General features: G+C 33.1%; 1 protein-coding gene across 1 annotated transcript in view; it reads right to left on the bottom strand.

The window, feature by feature from the left end:
- CNTN5 (contactin 5) overlaps positions 1-12,379 on the bottom strand; it is a 615,891-nt gene that overhangs the window by 247,270 nt on the left and 356,242 nt on the right. Inside the window, exon 3 of the mRNA XM_026034957.1 lies at positions 3,223-3,441. Within this exon, the coding sequence (XP_025890742.1) occupies positions 3,223-3,441 (219 nt within the window). The remainder of the gene's footprint in view (positions 1-3,222; positions 3,442-12,379) is intronic.

The raw sequence follows: 12,379 nt of genomic DNA, 5'->3' as shown, positions 1-12,379 counted from the left end.
TACAGCCAATTCTTCTAGATTTTAAGATTTCTACTTCCTGAATTAGATATATTTTTGGCACATCAAGAAAGCTAGGACAAGTTTTTCCTGTAGCTAGAAAACTTTACTCCTTCTCTGTTTTGGTACCTAAAATGAACTTAATTAAACTTAAATAGTTCAATCTATCATTTATTAATCAACATTCTTTTTTTTTTCTTTTAGAAAAGATAAATTTTCTAGTAGTATGTCTTTAATTCAGACTAGTAAATGTCTGAACAAAGCCTGTGGCACTAGAGACTCAGCAAGAGTTAGGTTCAGATTTTTCATATCTTGAAGTAAAATGATACAAACACTTTCAGTTTTGGACTAAGGCTATCTTTTATACTAAAAGATATCAAATTGAAGTCAGAAGGACAAAAATAGTCTTCATTTAAGGTTGAATCTTTATTAATCTTTTATCTTTACTGCTGCCCTTCTAAAAGTTGTGGAAACACTGAGGCAGTATGAGTGTTTACAGTTTTATGGTTCTTCAGTACTACTTCATGATAGTATTTGGCAATTTGCGGTGCACATTCTTTAGCTGTGAATTTACAAATTGATACAGAGTTTGAATTTAACTAACGGAAAGACTGTGCGCCCTTAACTGCTTGTTTACGCTAAGTCTAAGTTCATCAGTGAGCTGCAGCATAGTTCTTTCAATTTGAGATATCAGGATATCCATACTGAATTAAGAGTGCAAATTAAATGGCATAAAGTCGGTATAAGAGGAGCTTTATTAGAAGCCATGTCAGGCCTCTGAGCAGCTCTTCTGGGAAATCAATTAAGAAGTCACTTGAGAACCTGTATACTTAGGCAGCTAATAACAGAATTTTGTCTTTTCTCATAGCAAACTCATCTCCTGAATGTAGGCTGTATATTAGTTCTTTGAATTATGCAAGATCTCAACTGCAGTAACCTAAAATATATTTTCTTCTCTCTTACTAATGCCCTGGTATTCTTGCTTGAAAATTGCAGTGGGCCCCTCATGACCATAAACAAGTACTGTATGCTGTGCAATTTTTTCATTTAGTTGGCTCTGTCTAGAAAACTCTGTCACATAAGGTTTATAGAAAAGGAAATAAAATATTCTTCCTTCAAGAGTTCTACAATCTGAAAATATGCTTTCATAACAAAGAAAAATCATTCAATTCAGTAATTTAATGGAATGCCAGACACTTGAGATGGGGAACTTATTCTGTTTTCCAAATACCAAAGGCAAATATTTTTCTCAAACGTGAAGTCATTCATAGAAGATTTCCATGTCATCAACTGAGAGAGATTTAGAGAATAAGTTTACTCCAACTGCCTGCACAGAGGCAGGCAGCTTGTTTTTTTTTTTTTTTTTTTTTTTTTCTTGTCTGGCCTTCTTACACAGTGTCCTCAATGCTGCTTTGTGTGCCAACTCTCCTGGGCCCTGTTTCATACTTGTGCCATGCAAGTGCTTAAGATAACCAAATTATTTAAAAATATGAAATGAGTGCCTCAAATTTAACTGTTTGGGCTACTTCATAGCTGGGTCTACAAAGAGCTGTAAGTGATGGAGTGATTCTCCCAGGACTGTTTAATACAATCCTTATCCTTCAGAATGGATACCTGGGGCATATGAATAATGGCCGATATGTGGGACATATGAATAATGGCCTTTCTTTTTATTATTTAGTCACCTATTAAATATCATCTCTTTCTTTCTTGAAAAAAAATTTGAAAACTCAACTCTGGGGWTGGAATGCAGTCCCTCTGTTTTGCTATGATTCATGATTGTTGGACCATGTCAAACAATCTTGGTACATCTTCTGGAAACTGCAAGAATTTAGGTGGTAGAGAACAAAGTTTGAGGACCCTTAAAATTTTTGAGGTCTATCTAAGTAAACATTTAAATGTAGCAGTCAAAATTCTTATCATATTTAAACATCGTAAGCTGCCTTTAAGTTGCCAGACTGTCTTTTCTCAAGGAAATGAAATGGAAAAATTGGGGTCATGCAGGGAGAAGCTTCTTTGCAGTTCCAGCTTATATTATATTATTCATAAAATCTGTTTCATTTGCCTTGCAGCTACCAATTTCTTCTACTTCAGTCTCCAGACACTCAGGCTGTCAGCTACCAAGATAGTAAAACTCTGGTTCCAGTCCTCATCTTTGATTTTTGCCTACACAAAGCAGGTTTCCTGGGAGGAGTTATCAAGGTCAGGTAAATGGACCATAACTAAGTGTAGTCTAGGCAGCTTACAAACAGTATTGCACATGACAGACAAATGCAGAAATCTTCCCCAGTTCCAGAAATGTCTTCAGACAGAATTTATCTGGTTGCATGACTCTGATTGATTGTGTACTAGAAAAACCTTAATTCAGGAAATATATATTCAAGCTTGCTGTATTTCACAAGAGCACTTAGGCATACAACATTGACTTCCACTACATGCAATCCTGTAATCACAAAGATTATGTTGCATGTAGACTGTTGAATGACTGCTTATTATTTGTAATTTCCTTCTGTTACTATTCCACTTCTCTTTCTATCCATTTGTTTTCTTTCTTTCCTGGATATAATTTAGATAAAGATTATCTTAAAAGATATCAGAACAGAAATTTGGCTTTTTATGAACTTAGGAAATAGAAGAAAATATGTATTGTTACTATCAATTTCTGCATTTAAAGTTAAAAGGCACTATGTTGTAATGGTATGTCTGTCCATGCAAGCATACATGAAATACAGCTGACTACATAGTATATATATTTTAGAGAAAAAGTAATTTTATAAGATTTACTATTAATTCTGAATTCTAGTTACTATAAATTTTGAGTAAATTAGAAAAAAATCCAAATGGGAGTATCTATATCTGTGTTTATACATACACACACACATTTTGTTGCTTTACTATGGACATTAGTTTAATGGAACAAATGATTTTTAATAGAATATCAAACTAGTTTCTTTCATGTAGCAAAGACTGTATAAAAAACTTCCCCATAGGAATCTTTAAGAAGTGTTTTAAGTTAAGATGGTGCCTTTAAAATTTCTAAAATTTTCAATTTTTTAAAAATTTAAAATCTAAAGGAAAAGAAGTTCATTTTTACCTTGTGTTTTTTAGTAAAAACAAAATTATGTTTTAGAAATTCTCAAGCTAATAACAATGTACAACTTTTAAAAATGCCAAGAAAATACAGCACAGTCATTTCAAAGATTTAGAAAGGAAAATTAGACTTACCATCATGTTTAAAGGCCTCTGAGAAGTGATATAGATTTGTTGGAGAGTGATAATGTTGTGCATCTCCTCTCCAGCCTGGAGAAGATATGCTGCCTAATGAAGGGCTGCTTAATCGTGGTCTGTTCTTTGAATTAAATGAGACTAAAGATGAGCTGCCAGATTTAATCCTTAGGATAGCAGCATATGAAGTAGGGAGGCCAGGAACAGCTTCTGAATATTCTGAAAGAAAAAATAAGTGAAATCTGACAAGGGATAAAACCTATCACTTTGCCAAAAGGATAATTTAATTATGCATTGGCATAATTTGGAGAACAAATGAAAAACTTCTAAGAAAATATAAATTTATTTTTATTTAGTATGTTAAAAAGGACAGAATTAAAAACAAACAAACAAAACAAACAAAAAAAAACAAACAACAACAACAAAAGACAAAAAAAGCAAAACTCATAGACTAGAAACAGAGCATCAGAGACATGCTGGAATCTAGAATGGTCTCAGATTTTCCACAGAAGTTGTTCRTAGTAGCTCGAAGATAGATAAACTCATGTGCATATTCAACATAATGTAAATAATTCATGTGCTTATTAAATTATTACCTATGTTAACATGATTTTTCAAAAAAATCAATTCTATTTCTATGACGTCCTCTGATAGCTAGAACCATCTTTCCTTCACATTACATTGCTTAGCATGTGCAGTCCAAAAGCAATCACAGACTCTTTATCTCAACACTACTCTGCAAATGAAGTAGATAAGTTAAAAAGCCGAAGAATATTCTTATGTACAAATATAGCTCTCCCACAAACGCGTCCAAACCATTTTTATCTCTGCAGATTCCTTTTTTCTCATGTCCATACATATTTTCAATTTTGATGCCTAAAAACAAGGAATACATCACAATTTTCTGATGCCTGGATAATATTAAAAATAACAAAAATATCATTARCAGAAATATGTTATTATAATAGATTAAAAATATCATGTGACACTGCATCAACTGAGCATGCAGAACTCACGTGGAAATCAATTGTCCTTAACATGCAACAGCTGGAGAAGTAAAGTCTTCAGGATATGAGAAGAACATTAAAAATACATTGATGTGGATTGGAAAGGGGAATCAGACTGCATATCAAATAAAAGTCTATGAAGGAATTGATTTTTCTTGGGATAATAGGATATTGCTGGCAGAAAAAAAGGTCATTGTTCTGTTATCAGCATAACTGATAAATATTTATAAATTGGATAATATTCCACACCTTGACATAATGTGGAAAATGAAAAATCATGAGTTTCCTCTTCAAAAAAATTGAAACACATTGAATAGACATGAAAACACTTTAACACATTAGATCATTCCCTTGCTGAACAGCTCTCAGAAGATATTCTATGCAGATCTTTGATTATTTTATGCTATGAGTGGTAAAAAAAAAATTAGAGGAGTATGCATTTCACCATATGAAGCTTCTGACAACGAATTCTGAAAGACTTTAGTGTTCTGAAAAAAAAAGGATGTATCAATACAATACCTATCATGTCTGATTAGATGTTAAAAAAATTACCTTTCTTTAAAGGCATTGATTTGGCAAAATCAGAAGAACAGTGTTTAAAACTGTCATTTTCTTTTATACCTAGCTATATTTATGCATATACATACCTTCAGCTTATACATATCATACATATATGCATACATACAGCTTATACATTAATGCAGTATCTCTATTAAAACTGAGATATGAATATAAAATTATTAGTTAGAGGCACACGTAAGGAAAAAGGCACAAATAAGGAAAAATCTGTTTTTAAGAAGTTTTTCCTAGTAGTCTCTTCAGCCATCTATTCCGTAATGCACATGATTCTGTTTTGTATTTCATATATCTTTCTTGGTCCACAAACACAGAGAAAATATAACTACATCTTGCTATAATGTTAAAAATTAAAATAGGAGAATATCATTTATTGGATCTCTTGTAACACTACCATTGTAATACTAATGCCATTTCTGTACAAAAAAAAAAAAAAAAAAAGATATTCATTTGTTTTTCAATATACTGATTAATTTTTTTAACTAGAACTACAGTATCAGGTATTCTAGTTCTTTTCTGGAGGAAAAAAAACCTGAACAAAAAAAATATTTTATTATTAAAATTGGTTATTTTCATAATGCTTTCTCTGTGAAACAGTGAAACATCTCAGAACATCAATGTCACTGAGGTCTCTTGAAGAAGTTTATATATTTTTGGCTTGTTATCTCACCAAATATTAATCTATTTTATGAACAAAAATATTTTTGGCCTTTTAATTATAAATAATTTCAAATAAAAAAAGATTGGAAATATAAAGAAGAAATGAGCAGTTGTAGAAATATCAACATTTAAATTTGTTACATAAAGCGTTTAATGCAGAAGGGGCATAAAAAGAAAAAGGCTAAAGKAGCAGTAACTGCTTATAGAAAAAATAAATACTCCTAGGAATTTTCTTTTTAATAAAATGTGCACCTACTTTTGTTTCAAACTTTACATCACAACATAATAAACTCTAATAAGATTTCTGAAAGAAACATGATTACATTCACATCTATAATGAATGTTCTGTTTCTTCAGTACTTTCCCCAATTACAGGCACTTTTCTATTTTCAGTATGGTATTTGAGCAGTATGCTTTATGGAAAAGGACATGGGTATGGAAAAATTTTGTCAATACTATCTTTAGCAAATGTTACTTGGTGAAACTGAAATATGGTCAGACTCAGACTTCTATATATATGATATACAATATGTGTATTGTGAATAAAACCAATGTCAGAAGGCCTCTTAAACTGTGCAGTCCATTAGTTGGCAGTAGAAAATAGTTTTGTAGAGGTTGTTTCTGAGTATATTATGTATTTTAGCTTGTCAAGACTCAATTATTATTGCATCATTTCCCTGGGAAAGCCATGGAACAGTATTTCTCAGCAGATAAACTGTCCGAGGTAGGCAGAAAAGAGCTAGGCTAGTCTGAGAGCTGTATGTTGCTTCATTAGCAATGAAAGGAAGATTAGTAATTAGAAATTAAACTCCCGAGCTAATAATCCCTATTCCCAGCTAGATGACAACCTATCATTTAATGAAACTTCAGGTTCCTATTGACTCATATTAAGCTACCATGGAAAGTCAGAGCAGGCATATTACTGTTTGTGACTTTCTGCACAGACATTTTATGTTTTTTTCCTTTTGCTTTTCAGACTAAAATTTTCCATCTCAGTGAAGTACACTGAGGACAAAATGCAGACAGAGCCCCACTCCTCATACAAGCCTGCCRCCCGGTGCTTCTTACAGTGTCTCTCCTCTGCTCCTCCACCTACACACCACAGAAGTCCCTCAAATGATGTCGCCTGCTGAGGAAGAATATCCTGCTGGGTGCTGCTACATCAAGCTCACAGCAAACACGGTCAGGCCAGTAAGCAGCCTTCCTCCCTGCAAACTATTGACATGAGGGAAATCACAGAATCATGGAATCGTTACGATTGGAAAAGACCTTCCAGATYATTGTCCAATTGTAAACCCATACCACTATAAACAAGCACATCAAAAGGTTGAACCCTCCAGCATGCTTAATCCATCTTCCATTGGCTCACAGTGGATGATCACTGGATCATCCACAAGCAGGACAGCAAAATAAACATCTGCAGAGGAAGGATGACTAAGGAGGTGCAGGAGCTGGAGAAACTTGGAAGGCTACAAGGCAAGAGGGGTGGGAAAGATAAAACAGTAGCAAAACTATGGCCAGGTTGTGTAAGCTTTGAAAACATACCACATAGCTGGAGCAAAAGCAGAAAAGAAACAGATTGAAATCTGAAGTGCTATGCAGTCTCACTTTCTGCAGAAGTTTAAATTAAAATGTAACTTTTGTCACATCCCTGTTTTCATGACAACTATAGCTCTCCTGTTTCTTYGCATACATTTTGCCAAAGTTCTAATATTCTGAAGAATTCTGTGCTAGTGCAATGCAGTAAGCTGCTCCAGTAAATAGGATTCAACAACCCTGAAATAGTTTTGACAACTTCTTTTTTGCTGAAATAGTATGTGTAGGCAGCTCAGTGAAATGAACTTGCACTGTGTTGCCTCATCAAGTCAAGACTACTGCAATTTTTTTTCCCACTTTAAAAGAAAAAAAATGTTTTAAAATTCCGTGTTATCTATTTGAATAGGAAACACTTGTTCCACAGTGGTAAATGTAGTGTTTGAAAGAACAAAAGTATCAACATAATCTCATATGGCATGAATGTAAAGCATGGTGGGTGGAAACAGAGGGAAAGGGTACAAAAAGGCACTGCACATAGTGCAAAGCTCCCATAGTGAATCGCACAAGCTGGTTCCTGACCTTTCATGGTATAATCATTTAGTTTGGTTGTGATTAATGAGTACTGTGAAATTTCACCCTGGCTCTCTCTGCTTTGTCATACTCATGGCGATGCTGCATCTGAGTAAAGCCTCTCTTGTAAAACATAACTGGAAATGGTTAATGAATTATGCATAAGCAAATATTTCTTGTTGTGTTTACTGAAAGCCTGTAGTCTGTGATCATTAGTGACAAGCAGAGCAGAAACCAGGCTTACCTGAAAGCAAACCCACTTACTAATCTGAACATTTGCCTCCAGAGATTTAGACTTCTAAACTGTTTAGTTACAGTGGCTTAATTAGAATATATTTTTGTTGGAATGCTATTTACAATAAAATTATTCCTTTAATTTAGTTTGGATTAGACTTGTGAGATTTGGGAGAATACATTCCTCTTCCATTATTTAAGTATGTGGCTTAAACTGCAGAAGCATAGATGTTATACTCTAATGYAGTTGCTAACTTTACAGCTGCCTTTTAAAATCCCTCAGAAACACCATCAAAGATCTGTGTGTAGCCCTCAAAACACTAATGCACCTGAGCTTCACAGAGAAATCATATTTTTTCTAACCTCATTCTAACTAACCTAATATTTGGGATGAGAGATCCAAAGGTTGCTTTGCTGCAGGCCAACACAAGGAGAGCTCAGCCCAGATGGCAGAGATGTAAACCAGAATCAATAAAACCATCAGCTTTGATTAGACTTCATAACCTTCTCGATTAAGTTGAACTAGAACTACTAGACCGTGATCATTTTAACTACAGTTTGGCAGATTTAAAATAAATCTTCTTAATGCTGCTCCTTCCTTCCTTCCTTCTTTGCTTGCTTCCTTCCTTCCTTTCGGTAATTTGTAATAGCAAATATGATTTGAATTAGTTTTGGTAACTTTTTGAATCTGTTTCGACTCGTCATTTCCAACATATGTCACTCTCAGCCTTTCTTTAGTTAGAGGCAACATAGTTAGGATAAAAACATTACCACAGGTAAGAGGGAAACTATTTTCTATTGATTAGACATTCTTTTTTTAGAAGAAAAAATATGAGTTTCTGGATTAATTAATTAAAAATTTACACCTAAACATGTAATAACTATCTGCAGCAATGTGAGGGTAAATTCAACTTAATTGCATATGTGCTGTGGGAAAACTAAGCTGGCCCTAAAAGAAAGTCTTTTTTTGCAGGATAAAAAATGCTTCTATGTGTTCCTTACATACAGTTTATCTGTATAAATATAACATATCAGTAATAGCCTAATGTACTTTAGCATGTTTCTGCTATTTCAACATAGCTTTATTAATAATGGTTCATTGTAATTTAACCAAAACTCATTACTTCCTCCAATACAGAAAGATGATAGAACAAATTTGCTGAACCCATCTTCTAAACCCTATCCTCCTTTTGAAAACTTTGTTATATTTGAAATCTTTTGGGTAAAAGCTTCTGACTCTTTAGGTGAGGTTTTTGCTTTTCTTCTATTCTTTCTTTTATATTTGTTTTTAAGTGACTCATGGTCTATCTTTAAGTCATTGACATTTCTCAACTATCTAATTAAAATATAATGCATCTTATAATACTTGCAAATGTGACATTCATTTGTATATTTTTGCTAGGTAGCATGTTTAATCAAATGTCACTAAGAATGCTAACCCTTTTTTAAATTGTAATTTTTAATTGCATTCTTCCAATGGAAGTGATCATTCTACTGAGTTTATAAAAATATGTGCGTTCATTCCACTTCCAGACTTTGGATGGTAGTACTGCTGTTCCTCAGGTTTATAGAAAGCAATATATTTTCCGTTCTGTATTGTGTGTGCACATATTTTCCTACAGTTCCTTGTAGACTGCTCGATGACATACAGCTTGGTAATACCCAGAGGGAAGTATACAAGAATATTAAGAAACTCAGTTGATAAGATGTTCGTACAGGGCATTATCTGCATGGAAATTAGAAATCCTTGTGAAAGTTAGGAGTATACCTGAAATACATCAAAATGCCAATTAAATTATGTTTTGGGACCAACTGAGATTAACTGTCACTACAAAAGAGACACAAAAGCACAACAATGAAAGAAACGGAAGCCGTTAGATTTTCTCCTTAACTTTTTATTGCATCTGGTTCTCATCTGCACACTTCCCGCTCTATGTGGCTTACTCTCCTTGTCCAAAATTTCATTTTAAAGGTGTTATTATATCGTAATTGTCAAAACAAAAGGAAATRTATCCAAAAATCAAAAACAAGCTAAATAAACAGGAAAACTGATGCTTTCACTGGGAAACTCATTTTAAGCCTCTGGAATCTGGATGTCTAGATTGGAGCAAGTCAGGCTGCGCTCACTATGTTGTCATTAAAGAGAAAGAGATCTTCTGGAATGTGATGTGATGGACATGTCCAGGAAAAGGCTGCTTCTTGCCACTAACTTTGAAAGGAGAATAAGATAACGCCTCAGCTTGTTCAGATTAATCTTAGTCCTTTCATCATAAATAGATCAGGCTTCTTTTGTGCTTTTTTTCCCTCGAAGTATGATTCTTCTGCAATAGTCAAGATCTCTTGAATTGTTTTCCAAATTGAGGAGTAATTTAGATGCTGCCAGTGTTGGCCAGCCTTTCTCAATACAGATTTGATAATATGGAAAAGGAGGAAAAGAATCTCATAGGAAAAATCTTTAAAAAACACTAATGTTAGGGCTTTGTCCAAAAAAGCAAATCTTCAGAMTAAAAATTGTTTTGATGAATTTTTCAGTAGTCTGTTGTTCAAGGAATAAACACAATAATTTATTTGAAAAGCCCAGGAAATCTCTCATGTTACAGCACTTCAATTTTCTCTTAGAAAACTGGTCATGAAAAGCAGCATATCTAAGGAAACAGAATACCAGGAAATTCTGGGGGGTATATTTTGTTTTGCTTTAGAGTAACAAATGCAAACAGTTTTGAAGATTAAAAACACTGACTGAAAGATAGTAAAGAATATTTCCAGAGGCTATTAGCAAATGAATCAGCATCTTTAGAGTATGATACTGTTAGAGCTAATGTGAATGTCATGATTTTTTGAGTATGTTTTTTTGAATAATATAGAGATACTTTTCTAGAGTTAGTCATTCTCTTCCTGCTGAAAAAGAAGTCTATTTCCCATCATGATTTCATTTCATACGTATTATAAAGCAAATAGATGATTCAATATTTCCAATTATTCCTACTTTGCATTCAATATATAACATCTACTATTTAATATAAAACACTTTCAGCTACAGAATGCTACAGTTAGTTACATTTATGATAATAAAAACATTAACTTAATCTAATTATGGGAGAATATTTGTCCAAARTAATTTAAAACCGATAAAGGGCTTTGAGATTATTTTTGTGTCATATTTTGCATCAAAACACTTAATATTTTCTCTATCAAAACATGCTAATATCACATACAAATTACAACTGACTACCATATGTTTCTGATTTAGCCTAAGCATCAAATGCACTGATTATATTCATTAAGTGCTTTTTGCAGCTTTTCAGACTCCTTGAAGTCAAATCATGAAAAGTACTTTTCAGATGTTTAAAAAAAAAAAAAAGAACAACTCCTCTTACAGGTTTATTGGAGGGAAAATTAACAATAACAAAAAAAAATTTATAATTCAGTCTAGCAGTTTAGCATACTGCTTATTCTTTTCACAGTCATATTTTAAACATAACAAGTTATGTATTGGCTTATGTATTACTGATGTGTGGTATATTTCTGCCAGTTTGTCTAGTGAAAAGGAGTTTTAGGATAGTTTTGTCTGAAAAATAACATTAACAGAGGATAATGTGGACAGATGAGAATATCACTATTCTCATGCCACCCAAGAAATAGAATGTATAAATTTATCTGCAAAATAAATATATTAGCTTTATTTAAAAGTTGTAGGAAAATATGATTATATTGTTAGAAAAATAACTTCAGAAATCGATTGTACACAAACATCAGAAAATGATTAACACAAGTAACATTAATATGTTATCTCACTATTGACTTCCAAAATGGTGCACTCTTAGAAATGATGGCCTCACATGACCCTATTTTACCTTTCATATCACGTAATACAGCTATCTGGAAAAGAACCAAGAAAAGCTAATCATAAAGTTATTAACTTCAGTTTGAGCATCTGTTTTGTTATATATAAGGTTATACTCTTGTCTTTTATTTTTCCAGCAGCATTCAAATGGTGTAATGAAACAGAATTGTTCCATGTTAGCATTGATCCTTTCATGTTATAYATTGAGACTAATGAGAGAAAAAAAAAAGTCGATTCTATTTAGTATTGCATCTAACACTTCTCAAAATTTCTTAGCTCTTGCAGGCTGAATTACCAAATAGCCTTTTTTTTTTTGTTTCAACTTTTTTCTTCAAGTATTTTAAATTGTACTAAAAACTGACAAAACATTTTGGTGTTTTTCTCCCTCCTTCATTAAGGAATCTCTCTAGTTACTAGAATTTACCATTTGTGATGCTGTGATTGTCATTCTGCAAAAACATGATTTAACTAAATGACATAGTGCAGAAAAATGATACAAACTCTGGAAGGACAGGTAGCAAGTATTTGTATTTCAGATATGTTTTCTTCTTATCAAAAATGTTCATACAGGGACAGAACATTGCCAAGGAACAGAAAAGCCATACAAATTTATTTCCATATTCTGGTGTAATTCCTTCCTTCCTTCCTTCCTTCCTTCCTTCCTTCCTTCCTTCCTTCCTTCCTTCCTTCCTTCCTTCCTTCCTTCCTTCCTTCCTTCCTTCCTTCCTTC

This window comes from Nothoprocta perdicaria, unplaced genomic scaffold, assembly GCF_003342845.1.
Source record: "Nothoprocta perdicaria isolate Ctin4 unplaced genomic scaffold, notPer1 scaffold_153, whole genome shotgun sequence".
In the NCBI taxonomy this organism is placed as follows: domain Eukaryota; kingdom Metazoa; phylum Chordata; class Aves; order Tinamiformes; family Tinamidae; genus Nothoprocta; species Nothoprocta perdicaria.
Note: the sequence above shows the minus strand (reverse complement) of the source record. Positions and strands in the feature narration are given on the sequence as shown.